Source organism: Nycticebus coucang, chromosome 20, assembly GCF_027406575.1.
Source record: "Nycticebus coucang isolate mNycCou1 chromosome 20, mNycCou1.pri, whole genome shotgun sequence".
NCBI classification, from domain to species: Eukaryota; Metazoa; Chordata; class Mammalia; order Primates; family Lorisidae; genus Nycticebus; species Nycticebus coucang.
This window is the reverse complement of record NC_069799.1, coordinates 44,256,008-44,283,181: the sequence shown is the minus strand read 5'-3', so window position 1 is coordinate 44,283,181 and position 27,174 is coordinate 44,256,008. Positions and strand designations below refer to the sequence as shown.

The following is a 27,174-nucleotide window of genomic DNA, read 5'->3' as shown; positions in this document are numbered from 1 at the left end:
TCCCTAATAAATCATTACTTACTGAGTGTTTGCTGACTGCTAGGCATTGGGATGAGCACTTTGTACTTTTCTTGTTCAGTCTTTACCACAGTCCTATTAAGTAATGTCCTAGTCCTATAGAAGCAGAAACTATGGACTAGGGGAATTATATTTCCAAAGGTCACCCATGGACCCAGTAGAGCCAGGGTCTCACCCAGGCTTAATTGACTCCAAAGACTTTGTTCTTATACATAGCTTCTTTTTTAAAAATTTTTTCTTTTCCTAAAGTAAAAATGCTCACAAGATTTCTGAATCTGATTTCTCTTTTACTTTAGCAATCTAGTAAATACAAAGACATTATTGTGTATTAGCAAGTAACTGAGGCTAAAAGATCAAAATAGTTTTTAAAATCTACAGATATTACTATTAATCATTTTAGACTTCAGTTACAGAATTAGATAGCTCTTTGAACTAGAAAGCTAAATTTCTTCTTACTTTTCTAAGTGTTGAGAACTCAGGAATCTTTTTTAAATTAACATACCGTAAACTCCACTATTTTTTGATTGATGTTCTATAATCTTTTTTTTTTTTTTTTTTTTTTTCAGTTTATGGCCAGGGCTGGGTTTGAACCCACCACCTCCAGCATATGGGGCTGACACCCTACTCCTTTGAGCCACAGGCACCGCCCCTGTTCTGTGATCTTTACCCCACATATTCATGTGGCAACCACCACAGATCAGTCCATCACCAAAGCATTCTTTTACACAACCCCATTTTAGTCACATCTTCTTTCCCCTGTAAACCCTGGCAACCATGATGTATTCTCTATGATTATAGTTTTGTCTTCTTAAGAATGTCATAAAAATGAAATCATACAGTGTGAAACATTTAAATTCCACTCAGCAGGCCTTTGCAATTCATTCACGCTGTTGCACATAGCAGTAGTCCGATTGTTTTTATTAATAGGTAGTACTTCACTGTATGGATGAACCATGGTCAATTTATCCATCCATCTTTGAAGGACATTTTAGTCGTTTCCAGTTTATAGAGTTGATGAATAAAGCTGCTTATAAATATTAGTATTGAGGTTTGGGTGGATGACATTAAGTTTTCATTTCTCTAGAATAAATAACTAAACATGTGATCGCTGCATTATTTTAAGTGCGTATTTATTGTTTCAAGAATCTGCCAGCCTTTTTCAGAGTAGTTATACCATCCAATTAGTAATGTATTAGTGGTAATCTACTTTCTCCACACCACCACCACTCACAAGCATTAGATTTTATCAGTATTTTTTACTTTGGCCGTCCTAATAGGTGTGTTTTCATAACACATTTGCATTCCCTCAATGACTGGTGAAGTTGGGCATCTGCAGATCCTCTTTGGTGAAGTGTGTGCTTATACCTTTTGTATATTTTCCAGTTGAGTTATTTGTTTTATTACTATTAAGTTTCAGGAGTTCTTTATACTGCAGTAACAGCTACAGTAGCTTGTCTCTTCATTCTTTTATTCTCGTCTTCTAGAGAGAAAAAACTTTTATTTTGAAGGTGACTTTATCACTTTTTCCTTTTATGGATTATTCTTTTGATGTTTGCTTCATTTCAATCATCAGGATGTTCTCCTTTGCTTTCTTCCCTTTTTTATTAGGTCTATGATCCATTTCGAGTTAATTTTTAAATAAACGTGGTGTTTAGGTGAGTTTACTTTTTTTAATACGTGGATGTGTAGTTATTCTAATACCTCTCTGTTGAATTGCTCTAGCATTTTTGTTGGAAGTTAATTGTTCATATTTGTGTAGGTCTGTTTCTGGACTTTGTTCTGTTCTTTTGGTCTGTATGTCTCTCTTGTTGCCAAAATAACATCATCCTGATGACTGTAGCTTTGTATAGGGTATCGAAAGTTTTCCATACATAGGAAAAATTAACAGACTCATTTAATGTTATGTACGTTGAATATTTTTATATTTACATGTCAACTTACAGAAAAATATTTTGTAAATTTTTAAATGAATATTTTGTAAATAAAGGTACATTTGGCTACACTTTTTCATTTTCCCTATGTATGTATGATGACCTTTAGGACACACTGTAGTTGAGTCTTAAAATTGGGAAATGTTATTTCTCCAACTTTTTTTTCCAAAATTATTTTGATTGTTACACTTCCTTTACCTTTTCATATAAATTTTAAAGTAATTTTATCTATATTGAAAATAATCCTGCCAGATTTTGATTTGAATTATGTTACATCTTTATTATGTTGAAGAGTCTTCCTGTTTATGAACATGGTATGTCTCCATGTTTATGTAGGTATTCTTTGATTTCTTATATCAGTGTTCAGAATACAGATTATGTGCGTGGTTTGTTAGATTTATACCTACGTATTTCTTAACAGACAAACTATTATGAATGACTTGAGGGTTTTTTCTCCTTAATTTAGTTTTCGATTTTTCATTGCTAGTATATAGCAGTATCATTGATATCCACGTGTTGTCTTGATATCCTGTGGACTTACTAAATTCCCTTATTAGTTCCAGGAGTGTTTTCTACTTTTTATTTTTCTTTTATTGTTTGGGAGTCATTGAGAGTACAAAGAATTAGGTTGCATTCATTGCTTGAGTTAGATATAAGTCCCTCTTATAATTGTGTCCCACCCCCAAGAGGTGTGCCATCCACCGTGACCCCCCATCCCCTTCCCCCACCCTCCTCTCCCCACTTACTCATTACCTTGTCCTGCCCTTGTATGACCTCATCCACCTCCTTCATATTAGAATTGAGTACATTGGATTCTTGCTTCTCCATTCTTGTGATGCTTTACTAAAAAGAATGTGTTCCACCTCCATCCAGCTTAATAACAAAAGATGTAAAGTGTCCGTCTTTTTAATTTTGAAGCTTAGTTTAGCAGGATACAGAATTCTGAGCTGAAAATTGTTTTATTTAAGAATGTTTAAGGTGGATGACCATGCTCTTCGGGCTTGGAAAAATTCAGGAGTCCCTATTATTCATATGTTCACACATTTCATGGAGTCTTGTAGTTCTCTAAACAGCTGTTCTGCTTTATCTTTCTTCTTTTCTTCCTCTTTAACTTCCTTGGTTAACTTAAAAACGTCATCCTTTAGCTCTGAGGTTCTTTCTTCTCCATGTCTCACTTGTTTTTGATACTTTGTACTGCATCTTTACATTCCTTGATTTTCTTCTTAAGCTCCTCCATATCCTTTCTGTACTCTCCATATTTCTTATCCGACATTTGGTTCTGTCTTTCCATTTTCTCTTCCATTCCTTTTTTTGTCTTTATCATCAATATTTTAAATTCCCTTTCTGTCAAATCTACTCATTCTTTATAGGTGGAGTCTTCTGCAGTAACTTCCTTATGGTCCATTGGGGGAGTTGCTCTGCTTCAGTTTTTCATGTTGCCTGAGTTTTTCTGTTGGTCCTTCCTCATGTGTTCTTTCTTCTTGTTCACCTCCTGTCCCCAGGAGTGTTTTTTAGATTCTTCGGAATTTCATATGTAGACACTTTTGTTCTCTATGAATAGGGGCATTTATTTCTTCCTTATTAATTTATATGACTTTTTGTGACATATAGTACGATAATCAAGAATGGTAATAGTGAACATTCTTGCCTTCTTTCCCAGTCTTGGGGGGGAAAACATAAAGTCTTTCATCTTTAAGTATAATGTTAACTAGTTAACAACTGATGAAGAAAAAAGCATTTGAAAAAATTCAACATCTATTCATGATGAAAAGTTTCGGCAACTTGGAATAGAAGAGAACTTACTCAGTATTCCTAATTTTCTTTGTAGAGGTCCTTCACCTCTTTTGTTAGATATATTCCTTTCTTCTGATTTCCATTTGCTTGAAATACTATTTCCCATTCCTTAACCCTGAGTCTTGATTTGTCTTTCAAGGCTAGGTGTGTCTGAGTAAGTTCTCTTCTATTCCAAGTTGCTGAAACTTTTCATCATGAATAGATGTTGAATTTTTTCAAATGCTTTTTTCCTTCATGAATTGAAATGATCATATGGTTTTACTTCTTTAGTCTGTTAACATGGCAGAATTCATTAATGAATTTTTAAATATTGAACCGGCCTTGATTCCCTGGAAAGCCTGCATAGTCATTTCTGTATATTGCTAATATTGTTGGAGATTTTTGTGTCAGTGTTGGTAAGGAATATTGGTCTATAGGTTTTTTGTCTTTTGTCTTTTCCTTTTAACTATTGTTGTATACTTTTGGTATCAGAGTAATCTTAGCTTCTTGAAGTGACTTGTAAAGTGTTTCTCCCTCCTTCTTCCTTGAAAAGATTGTTTAAATTTGTTGTTATTTCTTCTTTAAATGTTTGATGAAATTTTGCAAGTAATTCTATCTGGGCCTGAAATTTAATTACTAAAATTTAATTTTTAAATAGGAGATTATCCAGATTATCCGTTTCATCTTAGATGAGTTTGGTAGTTCCTGGATTTCAAAGAATTGATTTATTTCAGGGTTTTCAAATTTTTGTCTGTAGAATTATTCAGAGTATTTCTTTATTCCCCTTTTAATATCTACTGGTTCTGTAGTATAGTCCCTTTTTATTCTTGATATTAGCAATTTGTGGCTTCTCTCTTTTCTGCTTATCAGTCTTACTAGTGGTTCATCCATTTCATTAATCATTTCAAAGAGCCAACTTTTTGTTTTATTGATTTTCTTTTTGGTTGTTATTACTTTTATTAATTTCAGGTCTTCCTTCTTCTAGCTCTGTTTTATTTTGCTCCTTTATTCTATTTTTTAGCATAGTTTATAATTTTGATTTGAGACCTTTTATAACATAAGTATATAATGCTATACATTTTCCTCTAAGCATTACTTTAGGGACATCCCACAAATTTTGACATATTTTTTCATTCTTTTCCTCTTTGATCCATGGATTCTTTGGAAGTGTGTTAATTAATATACAGCCATTTGTATATTTTCTTATCTTTCTATTGACATTTAGTCATTACTGTCAGAGAACATACTTTGTATGATTTCTAGTCTTTAAACTTTGTCAAGTTTTGTTTTATGAGCCTGCATTATGGTATGTTTTCATGGATGTGGAAAGAGTGAATTGTTGGATAGAGTGTGCCTTGAATGTCAGTTGGAATCTAGTTGTTAGTGTTTTCTAGTTCTTCTGTATCCTTACTAATTTTTTTGTCTAGTCTTTCTGTCTGTTAATTCAAGAAGAATTTTGAAGTCTACTGTTATATGCTGGATTTGTCTCTGCTTTGTTTATTTTTACCTCACCTGTTTTAAATCTCTGTTGTTAGACTCATGCATACTTTAAATTATGTTTTCTTGGTGAATTAATTACTCCTATAATTATACATTGTTTCTATTTATCTCTGATAATTTTCTTAGATTTCAAGTCTACTTAGTTTGATTCTAATGTTCTCACTCTACCATTCTTTTGGTTGGTGTTTGCATAGTATAATTAAATTCTCCATCCTTTTAGACTATATCATATTCGAAGTAAATTTTTTATAGATAAAATGTAGATAGAACTTGTTTTATTTTTATTCTTACAAGCTCTATCTCTTATTTAGCTTGTTTATGCCATTTATAGTTAATGTAATTTTTAGTTTGTATTTAGGTTTACCTTTTTATTACTTGTTTTCTGTTTATTCCTTCTGATTTTTGTTTGTTTGTTTGTTTTCATTCTGTTCTTTTAGTATTTCATTATCATTTATCTCATTTTTTACTATGTCTCTTTGTGTTTAGTGGTTGTTCTTTGGATTAGAATGTACCTCCTTAACTTTTTACAGTCTACTTAGAATGAACATTTTACCCTTCCAAGTGAGATCTATAGATCTAACCGTGGTATAGATCCCATTATCCTCCCTCCTTTATTTTGTAGTATTTTGTACATCATTTCTCTTATTCTTCTTTCATTCCTGACATTTTAAGTGTTTCTCTGATGTCTTTTCACCATATTTAAAATGATCCTCTTTTAGCTGTTCTTTTAGAACAGGTCTGCTAGAAATAAGCTCTGTTAGTTTTCCTTCATATGAGAATATCTTTATTTCTAAAGATAGAATTTTGAATTGACAGGTTTTTTCATTTGAGCACTTTAAATGTGTTCTACTTTTTTATAGAATCCGTGGTTACTAATGATTAAATCTTCAGCCTTTTAAAAACATTGTTCCTTTATGTATCATTTTCTCTTGTTCCTTTCAAAAAAATTTTTTTTTTAATTTTTAGTTTTCAGTTTGATGATTTGGGACCTAGATTTTTGAGGATTTATTTGTTTGAGATTTAATAAACTTCCTAAATTTATTGGCTTATGTCTTTCCTTAAATTCAGGAAGTTTGTAGATATTATTTCTTTAAATATTTTTTTCTGCATCACGTTTTTTGTTTTCCTTCTGAGATACTAATGACATAAATATTAGATATTTCATTATTGTTTCAAAAATCCCTGAGACTGTTCATTTAAAAAAAAAACCCTTTTTACTCTGCTATTCAAATTGAATAATTTCCATTTATTTACTGTGAGGTTTATTGATCTTTGCTCTTTCACCTCTATTTGGCTACTAAGCCCATCTAGTGATTTTTAAATATTTTGCTTCTATATTTTTAGTTGTAAAATTTCTTGTTGGTTTTTATTTTATGTATCTTCTGTTTTCTGAGAATTCTTTTCAACAGTGTTTAGCCTTGCTTCTTGGAGAACGTTTGTAATAGCTGCCTTAAAGTCTTTGTTTGATAAATGTAATGTTGTATCTTCTCAATGTAGCTCTCTTTTGGTCTTTTCCTGTGCAAGACCTGGTTCTTTATAAACTAAGTAACTTGGGTTTGTATTCTGGACATATTGGCATTTATGTTAGTAGACTCTTGGTCTTATTTATATCCTGTAAAGAACTTTTATATTTTGGTTCAGCAGGCGACTTATCTAGTTATAGTCAGACTATAAATTCCAACTGATTTTCTGAGATCATGGTTCCATAATCGGTTTGGTTTTCAACGCCCTTGAAATGCTATCCAGATCTGTCCGTTGTGTACCACCCAGTGGCTCATCTGGGACATGGGTGGTTGTATATCCCCTACTTGGGTTTCCAAAGTCTGTGATCTCGTTCATACATGAGAAGTTTGGACATAAATCCAGGACTTCATAAACAACTTTATGGGGCTCCTTTCTTGAGGTTTCTCCCTTTCATGATCTTCCCAGTACTTCCAGTTCCCTGGGACTCTGCTCTTTAGTCCAATAGTCAAAATTATGGAACTTTATTTACTCCACTTTGCTGCATACTTCCTACAGCTATGTCTGTGGGAAGAAGAGCTTCAGAAAGATGAGGAGAGAAAAACTTAAGTGGAAGATTGTACCACACTCTTGGGGCCACAGCTCCTCCTACTGGAGAGGAAGGGTCTCCTCCTGCAGGGTTGTAGGTATATCCAGAGCTCTCTGCTGTTGCTGTTGCTGTTGCTTCTACCACTACTTGGAATGGCTTGGAGCCTGGGGGCAAGAGAATAAAAGAAAAAAAATGGCTATATCTCCCTTCATTGAGCTCTTTCCTGATCCTTGAGCCTACACTAGAGGCCTTTTCCAAGAGCTTTCTCTGCCATGCCCCAAGTGCCCACTTTAAGGTTTTAGGCTGCCTTGGGGTATCCCCCAGACCAGGGGATACCAGAGTTTAAAAAAAGAAAAGGTAAGAAGAATCACCCTGAGGTACTTTGAATTCTTGGCATGTTTTCTTCTCTAGTCTTCCTGCTATTATTTACCTTCCAGAATCTCCCAATAGCTGTTTCATGCATTCGGCCCAGGTTTTACTAGCTGCGCTCAGTAGCAGATAGATACAGGATGGTTTCGACTTTCTCCATCTTAAACTGAAATATATATCTTTGTCTAAGTTAACAGGTATTCATGGAGGTTGTAAATTATATTAACTGTGACTTTTCTGTGTTATTATAAACTAGAGGATACAAGAGGAGGGAAATTAAGCTATCTGGAAAAGTGCACAGTGAAACATTTCATCCCTAATTAAGTTTGAGCACTTTTAAGTTTGAATTCAGTAATATGGTGGCATTTGCTATATGAATGGTTATGCTTTAGCAAGGACATTAGGGTGGAAATAGCAGAAAGAAGGCTTACAGAATGAGAGAGATGTGAGCTAACCTTTAAAAAATCAGATTAGTAGAAGTTAGTTGGGATGGTAACAGTTTTCTAGGCAGCAGGAACAATTTGAGAAAAGACATGAAAAAGGTCTCCAGCTTACATCGTTCAACATAAGACTTTATGATGGTGCAAAAGCAATGTGCATTCAGTGGAAACTGTATTTTAAGGACCCTTGCAACCATTTGTTTCTTACTTTTGGTAGCATTCAATAACAAGAGATACTCATCATTTCATTATAAAATAGGTTTCATATTAGACTTTTTTGCCCAACAGTAGACTAAAGTAAGTGTTCTGTATTTTAGGTATGCTAGGTTAAAGCTATGAAACTCTGTAGATTAGATTTATTAAATGCATATGATATTTTTCATTTACAATGCGTTTGTCAAGACATAACCATTGTAAGTCAAGGGGTGTCTCTGTGTAGGTATAAATGTGCAAGGCATATGTGAATGTGTGTCAAAGAGGAGACAAAATCAGGAGAGGAAAATCAGATTCGGTTAGTTACTGTGCTTCTGTTAGAGGTTGCTATAAAATGTTCCCATTGGCTCGGCACCCATAGGACAGTGGTTATGGCACTGACCACATGCACTGAGGCTGGTGGGCTAGAACAGCACTCAGGCCAGCTAAAACAACAATGACAACTGCAAGAAAAAAATAGCTGGATATTGTGGTGGGCACCTGTAGTCCAAGCTACTTGGGAGGCTGAGGCAAGAGAATTGCTTAAGCCCCAGAGTTAAAGGTTGCTGTGAGCTGTGATACCACAACACTCTACTGAGGGCAACATAGTAAGACTCTGTCTCAAAAAAAAAAAAAAAAAAATGTTACCATGAACACATTTGAAATTATTAGAAACACATTGATGCAGATTTAAAAAATGAAAGTTTTAGAATCTAGCACATGCCAAATAATCATTCCTCTATTTTGAATTATGCTATCCTGAAATTGAACTAGTCTTCTGGATTTTTAGTTAAAGTGAATTGCATTTTCCATCTTTATTTTTACTTACTAGGAATTTTATCATATGGCTAAAATGAACAATCCATAGCTCGTTAGAGCTAAATTTGCAATATTTTCCTTTGACTTTGTTTATTATTTTTTTGAGACAGAGTCTCACTCTGTTGCCCTGGTTAGAATGTTGTGGCATCATAGCTCAGAGCAACCTCAAACTCCTGGGTTCAAGTGATTGTTTTGCCTCACCCTCCCTAGTAGCTGGGACTACAGGCACCACCACAACACCTAGCTATTTTATTTTATTTTTTTTAGTAGAGATGAGGTCTTGTTCTTGCTCAGCTAGTCTCGAACGCCTGCAATCCACCCACCTCAGCCTCCCAGAGTGCTAGGAATACAGGCATGAGCTACTGTAGGCCTAGCCAGACTTATTTTTTTTTTATTAAATATTTAATTTTGAGATAAGTCTAGATTTCAAATAATTCATAAACAGTTACAGTTTCACAGATAACACAGAGAGATTCTGTGTAGCCTTAGTGAGTTTCCTCCAGTAATAATATTTTGCAAAACTATAATAGAATACCACAAGCAGAGTATTGAGTATAGTATACAGAACTATTCTATCACTGAAGGGTCTATAGTTTCCTTTTATACACCCACCTCTCTCCTTCTACTGTGCCCCATTTCTAACCCCTAGCAACCACTAATCTCCATTCTCATAATTTTGTTATTGAAGAAGGTTTTATAAATAAAATAATATAGTATGTAACCTTTTGCGTTGGCTTTTTAGGTTCATAATTTCTTAGTGATTCATCTGAGTTGTTACATGTATCAGTAATTTGGTCCTTTTTATTGGTGAGTAGTATTTCGTGGCTTTTTTTTTTTTCAGGCTGTCTTTTGCAATTATTTGAAAAACCAAAGTCGTTACTACTCAGGCATTTTCTTATGTATATATTTGCTTTAGACTTTGTAGTAACAGCAAGCCTTCAGAGCATTCTAGTGTTCTTTTTAAAACTGCATTTAGGTTAATTGTGTGGATATTATTAAGTCGAAAAAGTTTTATGAATGAGTATATTTTATTACTTTAATTCTGTTACATTTCCTAAACAAAAAGTAAGATTAGAACATATGAGGGAGACTACTGCTTAGAAAACATTTGGCACAGCCCCCTCTTAGGATACCCTCACACTGGTCTGTGGATGAGCAGAAAGAGCCTATTCCTGGGCAGCACTTTCTGCAGGGAAAGAAGTGTGTTCCTGTTATAGGCCAGCATTAGGATATTTTCTGTTTTAATCAGGCAACATAGTTTAGTTGTTCAACCAAAATCCCAGACCCAATAATGAGGGCAAGAGTAGTGACTTACAGTTTTTACATTGCAGGAAGTATGTTTGGGAGCAAATTCTCAAGTATGTGAAATACTTGTGTATAGAACCTAGATTTTTATCCCTAGCAAGGATGAGAGAATGACAACATGAGTAAATTATTTAACTAAATGGCAGTTTTTTAATTAGCTGTAATCATAATTATAAGTAGAAAAGATATTAACGTTCAGAAATGTCATTTTAACCTTTAATATCAATGTTATATTCCATCTTTAACTCTGGCTGTTTCGATTTTCATTTGAGGATAATAAAGGGCATTGATACAAAATAATCAGTAACTGCCATCTATGTCACCATCATATAATTACCCAATTGGCATACTATTTATTTTAGTTTAAGGAGGTACACTGGAGAAGGAAAAAGGGGGAGTGTTAGAGGTTTGCAGGCACTCAGCGAACACTGGTGTTTATCCTACAGCATTGTAAACACTACTAGGAATTTTTAATTTCTGTCAGTCATTCTGCTGGTAGTAAGTATAGAATGAGACTTCAGAACAAGTTAATCTCATCATTATCTACCTTAGACAGTGTTTTTTATGTTCATCTAAAGAAGCCTGTGCATATATTAACTTTTTAGAAGCCTGTGCATATATTAACTTTTTTAAATACAGTGATCTTTAAGTACTAGTATAAAAATTAATGAGTAAAGAAAACCTGCTGAATAACTCCACCATATAATCCAAGGCACTTAAAAGAAATACGTGCTTTAATAGGGATGCACAGATTTTACTTGATTAGTGCTCTATTTCTCAATTTAACAATCAAACCTAAGAGAAATCTGAATGAAGAATTTTGTATGACATGTTCAGTGGGATTTGACTAGAGTGCAGATAACTACACCACGTTTTAGTATGACTATGTAAGGATTCTGAACATAATTATGACATGCTAGTAGTTAGAAAAATCAGTTTTAAACTCCTTTATGCCTTTCACATATGCACATGATCTTAATAAACTATTATAATAAATAAAACATACTGAATATATAAAACATGCATTTTGCTTGCCTAAAAGTATGCATTCATAATACAAAATATTTGATCTGAACCTATTCTATATAGAATACCAAAGTTATCCCACTGTAAACACTGAAGTAGCAAAGAAGGATAATAAGCATCCATCTAAAAATGTCTAGCAGTATCACTGTATCATTTATTACTATTTATCAGTGGTTAGAATAAGGAAAAGTAAAGGAAGAAGTGTGGTGCCTTTGCTGTTTACTTTGGTGGCAAAGACATTCATTCCAGCTGCTTTCTAGTTTTCTGGTACTCTGGTTAGGCAAGCAAATGTATAGTAGAAAGTGAGCTTTGGAGCCAAACAGACCTGCATTCATTTTCACTTCTACCACGTAATAGCTCTGTGTCTATGAGAAAGTTATTTAGCTTTTCCAAATCTCAAGTTTTCCAACTTAGAAAATGGGCTGCTCCAAAAGTTAAAAGAAGTAAGTTATAAAGTATCTAACATAGTGCTTAGAACATAGAAATTTTTGCTTTGGAAAAGAAGTGAAAAAAGTACAGCTGTTTCTTAAAATACTACTAAAATTTGAGTTTGCTTATAATCCTAAAATATGGACAATTCTAGAATATCTAAATCTGCACTGATTTTGTTTCTTTGAGGTATCTTTGGAAGTTTAATAAAACTACCCCCTTTTCTTTTTCAAAAAGCTTTACCTTTCCAGGATACGTTACCATGCATGTATTTATAAAGGGAAGATAATGAAAATTCAATATACTCTGTACTGAAAGTTTCCTTTCAAGATTCATAGAAGTTAAAATGTTGTGAAACATGGAACTATTTCATTTAATTTTTTATTAAAATTTGCATTAGTTTTCATTTATATATAATAATTTGTACATATTTGGGGGTACATGAGATACTTTGATCTACAAAAGTTTGGTCATTTTGTGTAATGGCCAAATCAGGGTAATTGGAATATTCATCACCTCAAACATTGATCTTTTCTAGATGTTAGGAACATTGCAGAACTATTTTAATCCATGTTCTTTGATTTCAGCAGGAAAGGAAGGGCAAGAAATCCTGGGGCCTGAAGCTCAGGCAGATGAAGCAGGATGTACAGGTACTTTCTTGCCATTTTCTTTCGTACTGTAGTCTTTGAAGGAGGTGTTTGGTGTCACTGGGCTTTGCATTTGTAAGTCCTGAATTTAGACTATTTCCGCTTTTATCCTGCCCTCCTTAAATGTTTAAGTGCTTAGGCATATGGGGCACTGCATAAAAAGTTAGAAGTTAAATATTCTTTAAACACAATGTATTTACAGATTTATTTAATACAGCAGATTTTCCATTCTGCAAGGACAAGTATAATCTATAGATAATACAAAAAGTAATTGTTTGAATGACAGTTTGAACTCCTATCAAATTTTTGACCAAAGTTAGAGAAATGGAAATCTAACTATTTCACATTTCATTATTAGTTATCAGAGTCTGCTTTGAATTGCCCACAAGACAGAAAGCAGAAGAAAAAAGAATAAGCAGGTGTCATGGGTTATCTATAAATCAGATGAGAATCATGAATATTGATGAATTGAGTGAACATGTCACAGCAAACAAGAGAATCAATTTTTTCTTGTAATTTCTGTGATTGAAAAAGGCCAAAATGAACTTGAATTGTAGTAAACAAGGAAATTTGCTTCTAGGTGACTAAAAGTACATACTCCCTGAGACTTAAGGCTATTCCTCTGTAATGGATTCAGATCAGATTTAAGAAGCAAAAGAGTAAGTGGAAAATTTAAATCAGATCTTATGTATGATAATACCAGCCACTTTTTATTGTGTCCCCTAAATCAGCTAGAAATATTAGAATGTGAACTTTAAAAATTAATTCCAAATTATTAAAACACTTCCTCAAAATGTTGTACTTAAAAATAGTATAACTGTATGTTGTATATTCAACCATAATTAGATATTTCTATCATATTTTAATTACATTTTCTTTTTCTTTTTCTGTGGTTTAACATTTATAGATTTTTTTTATCTTTTAGTACATTTTAGGAATATTCTATAAAAGCTTATAAATTTCATTTATGTAAGATGAGGGTGGCTCATTGATAATAAATATCAAGAATAGATTTTCATCTGTAATAGAAACATTAGTACACTCATATTTGTCAGCCAGTCCATAAAGCAGAGTAAATGTTTATGCTATTATTAAAGGTAAATTTCAAATTAATTAAATAATAATGGACTATGTGGTAAGTTGTGGTGCTTGTCACCTAAGATTTTATATTCTGTCACTAACTTTGTTGTATATAACTTGCATGAATAATGTATTCAGATATGCTTGTTATCAAATATTTGTCATGCAATAAAATATTTGAACTGGACATTTGTTGTTCGTAAAATAGTAGTGTTAATGAAAACAAAAGAATACTATTTATTACTCTTTTAACTAATGTTAAACTTAGATGACTTAAAAACATATTACCAGAGTAGCAAGAAAACCATTTGCTTCTAAGCAAAACACTTATAAAAAGATTTCATAGTTCCAACTTTACAGTATTTCATCTGACAGTTTGTTGTTGTTCATAAAAACAAATTCTTTCAGTTTGAAGTACTGAGTAGTATGTAAATTTCCTCCAAAAGGTCATATATAGAAGGCTAAGTAAGCTGTATTAACCGAAGTGGCTGCTGAAATGTAAAGTCTTCCCACCCGCAGGAAGATGACCCCCTGCTACCTTATTTCCCAGGAGCACAGGGAGTTAGGAGTAGGCAAACATTTAACAAACCTTCAATAACTGTAGCTTTAAAGAAAGAGAGATAGAAATCAAACTTTTGAGCAGTTAAACTTTGAAATTATGTTTTCCCTTTTTTTTTGTTTTTACTTTCTTGCCTTCTAGGGAATAATGTGCTGACAAATTAAGCAAAAACATTATACAAATTTCACCATCATTAGTTCGGAACTATGTCAGATCTTTTCTGTAGCTGACTTCCTTTTACAATTCATGAAGTTCAGAGAACAGTAATCTGAGCTAAGTCTTCAGAGAGTGAACAGAACACCCAAAGCATTCCTTCTTCCCTTTTTTGTTGCTTATATAGTTAATATAGTTAATAGTTTTACAAAGTTTCAATAACAGAGGATTAAAAATAGGAGAAACCTGGGCGGTGCCTGTGGCTCAAAGGGGTAAGGTGCCGGCCCCATATGCCGGAGGTGGTGGGTTCAAACCCAGCCCTGGCCAAAAAAAACTGCAAAAAAAAAAAAAAAATAGGAGAAACCTGAAGATACTTTATTCTGGGTAGAAAAACTATATAGATGGCTAAAATAAAAAATATTTAGTCTTTATATTAAATGTTTGCTCTCTCTAATTTGTATTTATAGTCCTATGATTGTATACTTTGACAGTCTGTTCCGATTTTTGTCATGTCTAAAGGAAACTAAATTATCATTTATGTTTCTATGTATTTGCTCATCTTCCTAATACTTAAATACATAAGTTATCATCTTAAGACCAAGAAATTCTCTTTACACTTAGGCTTCTCACAGTGTGAATTTTTTACCATTTTAAATTTTATGGGCAAACCTGCAGAGTTTCTGCTCCTAGCTTTAAGTTGAGCTGTGTAAATAGGGACTCATGAACACAGTATACATGGAAAGGGCCCAGAATTTGATATCAGACACCTAACACAAATTGTCTATTCTAATAGTAGTAATTTTTTTGCAGTCTTGGAAAAGCAGTCTACCTTTTCTGACTGTAATTTTTTTATTGAGAAAATTTTTAATTGTGAAATCATAGAGAAATGGATGGGGGGGAAGGTTTGATAGAGGGAGGGTGAAAGGTGGGACCACACCTATGGAGTGTATTGCAAGGGTACAAGTCGAATCTGTCAAGTGTAGAACATAAATGTCTTAACAAAATAATCAAGTAAATGAGGCGAAAGCTAAAAAAAAAAAAAAATCATAATGTTCACCTTGTAAGACTGCTTTAAGGAAATTAGCCAACAATTACGTAGTACTTCCCATGAGCCATGTACATACTAATAGTAAGCACATCACTGTATTAATTTAACCTCACAACAACCCTAAGAGGTACTGTTATTATCATCTAAATTTTATGGTATATAAACTGATTATCATCTAAATTTTATAGTATGTAAAGTATGTAAATTTTATAGTATTGTAAAATTTATATGATAACATGTATGTAAACTCATAAATTTCTCATACAGTAGCTAAGTAGTACTTACTTCTAGAAGGAAAAGTATTTAGCATTAAATCTCTTTCTTTTTTGTTTAGCATTAGGTAACCTTATTCACAAATAAATAGGTGAAATATATTTGTTATAACTGATTTACTCAGATTTTTATATATCTTCAGAATTATGTGCCAATAATTATGGTTATCGATAAAAATATTTTAATGTGCTATTAGCTAACAATTTGATTGTTACTGTCCTGTTAGCTAATTTGATTATTAATGCCCTATCAGCTAATAATTTGATTGAAAAATACTTTTTCAATTTTTTTTTTATTAAGTCATACTTCATGAATACATTTATGCCTTTGTGGGATTCAGTGTGTTGATTATTTGTACAAATTTGAGTGCTTACAGCCTACTAATTAACATAGCTTTCAACTTGTTTACTTAATCACAGTGTTAAGACATTTGTGTTCTATACTTGATAGATTTGACTTGTACCTTTTGCAATATGCTCCATAGGTGTGATCCCACCATTAACCCTCCCTCTATCAAACCACCCTCTCCCTTCCCATCCCTCTCCCCTTCCCTCCTTCATCCTGGGCTATAGTTGTGATACATCTTCTATATAAAAGTGTGAGTGATTAAAATTGGTTTCATAGTACTACTGAGTACATTGGATATTTTTTTTCCATTCCTGAGATACCTCCATCCATGTAAACATAAGACAGATAAAGTCTCCATCTTTTTTTAATGCTGCGTAGTATTCCATGGTGTATGTATTAATCCATTCATGGATTGATGGGTACTTGGGCTTCTTCAATGACTTGGCAATTATGAATTGAGCTGCAGTGAACAGTCTGGTACAAATATCTTCGTTGCCAAGTGATTTTTGGTCTTTTGGATATACACCTAGTAGAGGAATTGCAGGATCAAACAGCAAGTCTACATTTAGATCCCTGAGTGTTCTCCAAACTTCTTTCCAAAAGGAACATACTAGCTTGCATTCCCATCAGTAGTGCAGAAGTGTTCCCTTTTCTCCACATCCACACCAACATCTGTAGTTTTGGGATTTTGTGATGTGAGCTACTCTAACTGGAGTTAGATGATATCTCAAAGTGGTTTTGGTTTGTATTTCTCTGATGATTAAAGATGATGAGCATTTTTTCATGTGTCTGTAGACCATGCACCTGTCTTTTTCAGAGAAGCTTCTGTTTATGTCTCTTGCCAACAATGAAATGGGATCACAGTGCAGAAGCTTTTTAGTTTGATCAGATTCCAGTAATATATTTTTGATGTTGCTTCAATTGCCCGGGGTGTCTTCCTCATAAAGTATTCTCCCAAGCCAATTTTTTCAAGCATTTCCCCTGCACTGTCTCGAAGAATTTTTATAGTTTCATGTCTTAAGTTTAAGTCCTTTAACCAGTGAGAGTCAATTTTTGTTAGAGGAGAAAGATGTGGGTCCAATTTTAGTCTTCTACAAGTCACCAGTCAATTCACCCAGCACCATTTGTCAAATAGGAAATCTTTCCCCCATTTATATTTTTGATAGGCTTATCAAAGATCAAATAATGATAAGTTTCTGGGTTTGTCTCTTGGTTTTCAATTCTGTTCCATACATCTACCTCTCTATTTTTGTGCCAGTACCATGCTGTTTTGATCACTATATAGTATAGTCTGAAGTCTGGTAGCGTGATTCCTCCTGATTTGTTTTTATTTCTGAGTAATGTCTTAGCTATTCAAGGTTTTTTCTGTTTCCATATAAAACAAAGTACTAATTTTTCTAGATCTTTAAAGTATGACAGAGGTGCTTTAAAGGGATTGCATTAAATCTATAGATTTCTTTGGTAAGTATGGACGTTTTAACAATGTTGATTCTTCCCAGCCATGAGCATGGTATATTTTTCCATTTATTAACATCTTCAGCTATTTCTTTTCTCAGAATTTCATAGTTCTCTTTATAAAGATCTTTCACGTCCTTTGTTAGGTACACTGCCAGATATTTCATCTTCTTTGGCACTATTGAAAATGGAATAGAGTCCTTGATTGTTTTTTCACCTTGATTATTGTTGGTATATATAAAGGCTACAGATTTTTGAGTAGTGATTTTGTATCCTGAGACGCTGCTGTATTCCTTGATCACTTCTAGGATTTTTGTAATTGAGTCCCTAAGGTTTTCCACATAATACAATCATATTATCTGTGAAGAGTGACAGTTTGATCTCCTCTGATCCTATTTGGATACCCTCGATTACCTTCTCTTGCCTGATTGCAATGGCTAAGACTTCCTTTACAATGTTAAAAAGCAGTAGAGACAGTGGGCAACCTTGCCTGGTTCCTCATCTGAGTGGAAATGATTTCAATTTACTCCATTCAACATGATATTGGCTGTGAGTTTGCTGTAGATAGCCTCTATCAGTTTAAGAAATGTTCCTTCTATCCCTGTTTTCTTAAGCATTCTAATCAAGAAAGGATGCTGGATATTATCAAAAGCTTTTTCTGCATCAATTGAGAGAATCATATGGTCTTTGTTTTTATTTTGTTTATGCGATATATCATATTTATAGATTTACATATATTGAACCATCCTTGGGACCCTGGGGTGAAACCTACCTGGTCATGATGTATAATTTGTTTGATGTGTTGCTGGATTCTGTTTGCTAGGATCTTATTGAATATTTTTATGCAATATTTATTAGAGATATTGGTCTATATTTTTTTTTTTCTTGTTGGGTCTTTTCCTGGTTTGGGGATCAGGGTTATATTTGCTTCATAGAATTTGGTGGGAAGTATTCCTTCTTTTTCTATGTTTTGGAAAAGGTTAAGTAATATAAGTACTAGTTCCTCTTCAAAAGTTTGATTGAATTCTGATGTGAACCCATCTGGTCCCAGGCTTTTCTTTTTGGGGAGATTTCTTATAGTTGATGCTATTTCAGAACTTGATATAGGCTTGTTCAACATTTCCACTTCTTTCTGGGTAAGCCTAGGAAGGGGGCGTGTTTCCAAGTATTGGTCTATTTCCTTCAGATTTTCATACTTCTGACAATAGAGCTTTTTGTAATATTCATTAAGGATTTTTTGAATTTCTGAGGAGTCTGTTGTTATTTGGCCTTTATCATTTCTGATTGATGAAATTAAGGATTTTACTCTTTTATTTCTGTTTAGGATAGCCAAAGGTTTATCTATTTCATTGACCTTTTCAAAAAACCAACTTTTTGATCTGTTGTATAATTTTTTTGTTTTCAATTTCATTTATTTTTCCTCTAATGTTAGTTATTTCTTCTGCTGGGTTTGGGGTTGGAATGTTCTTCCTTTTCCAGTTGTTTGAGATTTCCCATTAAGTTATTGACTTCCTCTCTTTCCATTCTTTTGAAGAAGGCTTGGAATGTTATAAATTTCCCTCTTAGGACTGCCTTTGCGGTATCCCAGAGGTTCTGGTAATTCATGTCTTCATTATCATTTTGTTCCAAAAATTTGGTAATTTCCTTCTTAATCTCATCTATGACCCAGCTATCATTCAGTGTGAGGTTAGTTTCTATGTTTTTGTGTGAGTATGCAGATTCCTGTTGTTAACTGAGTTCAACTTTTATTCCATGATGGTCCGAGAAAATACAAGGAATAATTTCTGTTCTTTTAAATTTACTGAGGTTAGACTTGTGACCTAAGATGTGATCAATTTTGGAGGATATTCCATGGGCTGATAAGAATAATGTGTATTCAGTTTTGTTAGGACGAAATGCTCTGTAGATGTCTGTTAAATCCAGTTGTTGAATGGTTAAGTTTAAGTCTAAAATTTCTTTGCTTAGTTTCTTATTGGAGGATCTATCCAACACTGCTAAAGGGGTTTTAAAATCTCCGACTGTTTTGGTGCTGGAAGAAATCATGTCAGTGCTCATGTCAGTGAGAGTCTGTCTTATAAATTGAGGTGCATTCTGTTTGGGTGCATAGATGTTAATAATTGAAATCTCATCATGTTGAGTGTTGCCCTTAACAAATATGAAATGACCATCCTTATCTTTCCTTACTTTTGTTGGTTTAAAGCCTATTGTATCTGCGAATAAAATTGCAAAACCTGGTTTTTTCTGATTTCCATTTGCCTGAAATATAGATGACCATCCCTTCACCCTGAGTCTATATTTATCTTTTAAAGTAAGATGAGATTCTTGTATGCAGCAGATATCTGGTCTGAGTTTTTGTATCAGCCAACCTGTGTCTCTTTAGAGGAAAATTTAAGCCATTTACATTAATTTGAGAGTATTGATAAGCCTGGTAGTATTTTGGGTATCGAGTTTTTCAGAAGTCCGGTGGACACTTTTAATCCTTTCTCCACTGCAGAAGTTAAAGTTTGATCAAAAGTTTCTGAGTGAGTTTACTTTGGTGGTAGAACATTGTGCTTGTCATTGTGGAGGATAGGTCTGAGAATATCCTGGAGAGCTGGTTTGGTTATGGCAAATTTCTTCAACATGTGAACGTCATTAAAGTATTTAATTTCTCCATCATAAATGAAACTCAGTTTATCTGGATACAGGATCCTGGGTTGAAAGTTACTTTGTTTTAGAAGGTTAAAGGTTGATGACCATCCTCTTTTAACTTGAAGAGTTTCAGCAGAGAAATCTGTAGTCTATTCTTCTTCCCCTTGTAGGTTATGGTTTTCTTAAATCAGGCTGCTTGCAGAATTTTCTCCTTCATATTAATTTTGGTGAAGTTAATTATAATGTGTCTAGGAGATGTTTTATTTGGATTGAGTCGTGCTGGGATTCTAAAACTTTCTGCTATCTGGATTTCAGAATCTCTTGCCATGTTTGGGAAATTCTCCTCTATTATCTCTTGGAGTAGACCATCTGGACCTTTCGAAGCAACCTCTTCTCCTTCATGGATTCCTATAAGGCAAATGTTTGCTCTTTTGGAGTAGTCCCACAGTTCTCTCAAGGAATGATCCATTTTTGCTCTCCACTTCTCTTCCTCTTTGAGCACTTGGAAGCGTTCAAAAGCTTTGTCTTCAATGTCAGAGATCCTTTCTTCTGCCTTCTCCATTCTGTTACTGAAGGATTCTACTATATTTCTCAGATCTTTGAGGGCTGCAAGTTCTTGCCTCAATGTGTCAAAATCTTTGATGATTTTGTCTTTGAATTCATTGAATTCTTGAGACAATTTTTGAATTACTCCTTGAAATTCTAATTCCATCTTTACCTCCATTTTTTTTTAATTAAATCATAGCTGTGTACATTAGTGCAATCAAGGGGTACAATGTGCTAGTTTCATATACAATCTGAAATATTTTCATCAAACTGTTTAATATAGCCTTCATGGCATTTTCTTAGTTATTGTATGAAGACATTTGTATCTGCATTTAGTAAGTTTCACCTGTATTTACCTCAATTCTGTTGATCTTATTTGCTATCTGAATTCTGAAGTTGATTTCTAACATCTCAGCCATTTGTTTATGAATGGGATCGTCTGGTGTGCCTGTTTTGTCATTTCTTGGGGGAGTTGATCTACTCTGATAATTCATATTGGCAGAGTTTTTCTGCTGATTCCACCCCATGATTGTTTTTCACCATTTGACTAGGTGGGCAGGTAAGGTAAAATTGGATTGGGGACTCCTGTAGTTGTGGTTAACTGGCCCTTTGCCAAGGATCCGGGACTGGTGACTGTAGCTTTTTCCCCTGCAGCTTTGCAAGTGACCTGTATAGTATTATAGTCTGAGGCTCTGGGGACCTACTTGGTGTGGTGGGGTTAGGTGGCTCTGTCTTAATTCAGCTGGTCTTTGTCTGATCCTAGTGGATCAGTGACTCTGGGTTGAAGTCTCAGCTGTGGAGAAATTCAAGCAACTAAGACACCCACCCTGGCATGGGAAACAACTGGAAAAGGATAATCAACCCTTCCCATTGCCACACAACCAGGGTACCACCCGAGAGGGTCCTTGAGTGATTGGCCCAGGTTAGGAGTTCCAAACCAATTGACCCAGTCAGTACCAACTCTCAAGTGGGGGAGTTCAAAAGGTCTCCAGCAACTAGACAGCAGAGGTCTACTGGCTACTCAAATGTGGCTCGCTCTAGTGCTCTGTGGAGTCAGAAAGGCCTGCCAAATAGCAGAGTTGGACCAGGGGGCTAGTATCTCTTTCCGCCCCTTGCACCTCTTTCATGCCAGTCACTGGTAACCCCACGTGGTTGTGGTCCTGCTCCCTCCAATAAGCAGATGTGCCAGGGCTTTGTGCCTGACAGAATCAAAGGAAAGTCAATGCCCCCTCAGCACGGCCACCACCCTCTGCCACCTGCTGGCTGGGGGAGTTAAAGGTTTGCCTGCGTCAGGTACTCAATGGCAACTAGGGAGTGTTCCACCTGAGTTCAGTCCGGATAACAAGACAGCAAATGATTTTCTCCCTCAGCCACCACACCTTTGCCCCAGCCCCTCTGCAGCACTGGTATCTCTATAGAGCGAGGTCTGGCTTCCTCTGGCAGTCCTCAGAGTTGGGGAGGTGTCTCTCCAAGATTAGACCCCAGTGGGATTGCTCTACTGTTGCTGAATCTTCATGGGAGGTGTCCCTACACAGCTCCCAGGCAGCTTCCACGCCAAGGAGATGGCTGTAGTGGCTCTTAGAGGATGGAGTGCATGGCTCCAGCAGCAGGGAGGGTGTGCCGAGATTGGCTGTGGCTGGGCAGGGCACGGGGCACACAGCTCTGGCAGGGCAGTGTGGGACACAAGGCTCAGGCTGGGCTCACAAGCCTCCTCCCACAGATGGTTTGCACTTTCCCAGAGCCAAGCCCCACAGCCTCCCTACCTTTGTCTGCCCTACGGCTGGGCTCACTGTTAATAGTGCATCTTTTCTACCACAGCCTTTGCAGTGCCCGGACCTGGCAATGAACCACAGATATTCCAGTCTCTGCAAAGTTTAGGCTTCTGGACCATCAGGCGAGGTGGGGAGGCAGGGAAAATGTTAGTTCAACTTTCATGCCTGGGAAGAGAGTGCACAGGGTCACAGCAGGGTCCTTCTGGAGAAGTAGTCCCCACTTCCTGCAACTCTCTCCCAAGGGTGAGACGAGAGGTTCTCAGTTCCCCACTCGCCTGTAGAAAACCTACAGTGAGCAAAAAAAAAAAAGAAAGAAAGAAAAACTCTCTTGGGGGAGGGGATGGACACTTTTCCGTTGGGATGAGTTTTGTACCTGAAATTTGCTTCCTTGGAGTTGCAGCTTGCCTCAGCAGAGGTGACCTGCAGTTATCACTCTGCTCTTTCAGCTCAGCTCCCAGTTTTCTTGGGTTCTTTCTGGTCATTATCCTTCCCTCTGGACAGGAGCTTCTGTCAAAAGCTGGCTCCAGTCGGCCATCTTGCTCCTTCTCCAATCACTTTTTCAATTTTGTTGGAAAAAAAAATATATAAGGGATTTGCAAACAAAAAACAAAATTTGCAAAAGGATTTATTTCCCAGTCTTTAGAATTCTATTCATTCCCTCATTTTCTGGGACTTATACCAGAAATACTTTACCAGTGTTCATCAAAAGACCAGTGATACTTGGTTTTTGGTGTTTCTTAATTTTTTCTCTTACTTATATTCATCTTGTTTGATATTTTCAAAAGTGGTCAGGGATATCGAAATATAGTAAATTCCAGTATGTTTTGCCAATGCATTCTTTATAAAAATCCTTTTACTACATGTGTTATCTTTTGATCGATACCTTACTTCACCCAATTTCTGGAAAATTTCTACCTAATATCATAACTAGTAAAGCCAGTCATCACTGTTAGTACCAATCAACCAAATCAGACTGGCTTTCTGTCAGGAAAATAAAGTGTCTTTTTTTCCTAATTCAAGTAAATGTATCAATACACAGTTTGAGAGATTTATAAAATATCTTCAATAAGGAAATGTATGAGGGATATAGAAATGATAAGTAATGCAGAGTACATAAAGTACAAATGAATATATCTTATAAAAATAGTAAAGAAGTCAAATTAAGATGATATGATACAAATCTAATTTTTACATTATAAACATCTGTCTCCAGATAAGTACACTTAGAAATAATCACTGTTATATGTAAGTTTATAAATTATTAAAGTAGCAAAATTTATGTATAAAATACTGACTGTGTAATTCTGAAATTATTTAAAAAGTCATCATTCTAGCATCAATATGTATAATTTTTGTTAGGATAGAAAATGTACACATTTTATAAGATGGCGATTGCTTAATTGAAATAAACATTTTAACTGTCTTAATCAAATCTAACTAAATGGAACCTATAAGAAGTCACATCAAATATAAATTTCATTCATGGGATTTATCTAGTTTAACTTAAAAATTGAGTTTGCATTGAAAAGCCTCAATGGGAAATGACTTATTGCTTTAGCTGTTCAGAAATGTTTATTGTTCCAGCTAATGACCTATCCTAGCAATGATGCTTGGGGAATATTCTTTGCTTTGCTCTCATCAATCTCTTGAGCAACAAATTTTTTAATAATAGTTAAGGGGTTGAACAGGTGAAATCATTAAAGGAAAATTGCCCTGACTCTCTCTTGCCATAGAATATAGTTGATTTCACCTTCCCATCATCTTCAGTTGCCATGCTTTATGACTAATAGAAGTCCAGGGAAACAGGAAAGACTGGAAAACCTATAGTGGTTTAATGTTGCCTTCCTTAATCACTGAAGAGGCTTTGACCTAAAAGGTATTTTGAATTTTTCACCATTTGTACCCAGGAATTTCTTACAAGGCAATATACCATATTAATTTAATGGATGGATGGAGAAATACATCTTTTTCACTTTTTTCTTTTGAGAAAGTAAGAACAAAGGATACTGTGAAAAAGGGAGAAAAGGGAGAAAAACCTTCAGGGTGTGAAGAAGGGATATCCTGGAAGCTCAGGATCTGGGAACTAACTCTTAAAACCAACAGTACAAACTTACTTCTTAATTACTTCTGGATCCAATAACCCCAGTTTGGTGGCTACTGGCATGAACTAAATACAGTTACCAGTATATAGCAGTTGCTAAATAATTGATAGCTGTTGTCTGTATTAAAAAGGAGGAAAAAATTATGGCTCAACATTATTATGATGTCATTTGTTCTCAGATTTTAAACAGCAGCCACCCTGAGGAGTTCTTACTACTACTATGCAGGAGCTTTAGCAAGATTGTCTTACTCAGTATGGAACAAAAAGATGCCTGTACATCACCATTTTAATTTAGCCCAATTTTATTGTACTGGGAAGTGCTATTTTACAAATTTAGAACTGACGGTTGAATCTTAAGTCTAAAAAGAAGTTAGTCACGAAACACTCGGGAATGACATGAACACATTGCTGTTGCCACCAGCATGGGCTGGAGACAGTGCAGGAGACAGGACGACTGTAGTGCAGCAGGGTGCTGTAGAGAGTGACATTGCTGGGGCTCCTTCAGGCCAGTGCAGGAGACTGGGAGACCGTAGTGCAGAAGGGTGCTGTAGAGAGTGACACCGCTGGGGCTGCTTCAGGCCAGTGCAGGAGACTGGTAGACCGTAGTGCAGCAGGGCGCTATAGAGAGTGACACCGCTGGGGCTACTTCAGGCCAGTGCAGAGAACAGGGCGACCATAGTGCAGCAGGGCGCTATAGAGAGCGACACCGCTGGGGCTGCTTCAGGCCAGTGCAGGAGACTGGGAGACCGTAGTGCAGCAGGGTGCTGTAGAGAGTGACACTGCTCGGGCTGCGTCAGGCCAGTGCAGGAGACTGGGAGACTGTAGTGCAGCAGGGCGATGTAGAGAGTGACACCGCTGGGGCTGCTTCAGGCCAGTGCTGGAGACTGGGAGACCGTAGTGCAGCAGTGAATTGTAGAGACGAGGCATCCCTCGGGCTGCTTCTTCAGAGAGTGAAAACATGTGTCATCTCTTAAACCTCACTGGAGAAAGATTGGCTCTCCCTTAATCCCAGAGTTAAGCATTTATTGAGGTAGAAATATAGTTAGAAATTTTTTTAACTATAAATAATTGTTAAAGCCATTTTCTAAGAAATCATATAACCAAACTGAACCTGTTTATATGAGGATGAGTCAGACTTAAAGTACAGGAGTTCCCTGTTATCCGTGGGGGACATGTTCTAAATCCCCCACAGAGTGAACTCTAGAAACTACAGAGAATAATAAACCATATATATATAGAACCTCTTTAAGTTGACCACCCACAGGAAAGGAGCAAACTGGCAACATACAGAGGTGGTCAACGTAAAGAACTAGGCCTGAAGTGTACATGTGGTGCATGCCCGGTCTGTGAAAATCTGGTCAATTTAAGGAGGCAGTTAACTACAGAGTTTCTACTGTATGATGTTTTTTTCTATACATTCATATACATTCATACCTATGAAAAACTTTAGTTTGTTGATTAGGTACAGTAAGAAATCAACAGCAGTAACTAATAATAAAATACAATAATTATAATATACTATAATAAAAGTTATGTAAATGTAATCTCTCCCTGTGTCAGAATATCTTATTGTGCTATCCTCACCTGATTTTAGACCATAGTTGACTATAGGTAACTGAAACCATGGAATGTGAAACACTGGATAAAGGGGGACTACTCTGCAACTTTAAATAAACATTATGATAGATTTTTAGGAGGGTGGCCTTGGAGAAGTAAAGTTTTCTTTTTTCCTTGCTTTATCATTAATTAAGATATAACTCAGTCAACTATATTACTTTCTCTCTGTTTTCGTTATTAATAAAACTGAATAGAAGTATGTTTCTAAAACTTGAAAGAGCTATTGGAAGAATTTCACACATTCATAGGATTTTTAATTTATAATGCAAAAGGACTTCTTACTAGAATACAACAAAACTAAGTGGAATTCATTTTTAGTTTTCAGTTAATATTTCATAAAAATTCCAGAACAATTTTGTGTTCTCCCAAGATAATTTCTTACTTAGAAAAGCTTTATAAGACCTTTGGTGAAATTGCTCTTCATAAACTATGCATTTCTTTTAGTAAAAGATGATGAATGCGACTCAGATGCAGAAAATGAGCAAAACCATGATCCTAATGTTGAAGAGTTCCTGCAACAACAAGACACTGCTGTCATTTATCCTGAGGCACCAGAAGAGGACCAGAGGCAAGGCACACCAGAAGCCAGTGGTCACGATGAAAATGGTAAATAGACCTTAACTATTGTTTTCCTTCTCTCTTTAAAGGATTACTATTTCCATTATTTTTTTTCTCTATTCTGGGAATCTATAGGGAACATTTTTGAGGACCAAAATTTATTGCAGGTGCTTATAGAGGGTAATCTATTTTATTAATAGGACATCATTGTGATAACAAGAATAAATTATTGGATGTCATATACATAGTGGTAATGCCACCACACATGGACTACCTAGAACAGTACGTGAGCGTCAGTTTCTATTTGTTCACGTGCAGCAGACAATAGAAATGAGAACTAGGATGACCCTTACTGCCCTTTGATTCTTTTCTACTATTCTTTTAGCCAACAAAAACATTATTGTCTGGGTCAAAATATGCTAACCTAGGGGAGATAATGGTTTTTGTGGATCTGCTGAAGTCCTCTCTGATACGAACAGTCAACATATAGAATAGGGAAAGTGCAGTAAAAATGAGTTCAGATTCTTCTCAAAA

At 35.3% G+C, this 27,174-nt stretch overlaps 1 protein-coding gene across 14 annotated transcripts in view; it reads left to right on the top strand.

Annotated features, from left to right (window-relative positions):
* The window catches only part of ZEB1 (zinc finger E-box binding homeobox 1), a 206,474-nt gene that overhangs the window by 152,161 nt on the left and 27,139 nt on the right, over positions 1 to 27,174 (top strand). For 8 of the 14 annotated variants that reach the window (XM_053572697.1, XM_053572702.1, XM_053572708.1 and 5 more), the window contains 2 exons: positions 12,440 to 12,502; positions 26,527 to 26,688. In XM_053572697.1, coding sequence (XP_053428672.1) covers positions 12,440 to 12,502; positions 26,527 to 26,688 — 225 coding nt within the window. The remainder of the gene's footprint in view (positions 1 to 12,439; positions 12,503 to 26,526; positions 26,689 to 27,174) is intronic. The other 6 variants (XM_053572698.1, XM_053572710.1, XM_053572706.1 and 3 more) reach the window with 2 other exon arrangements.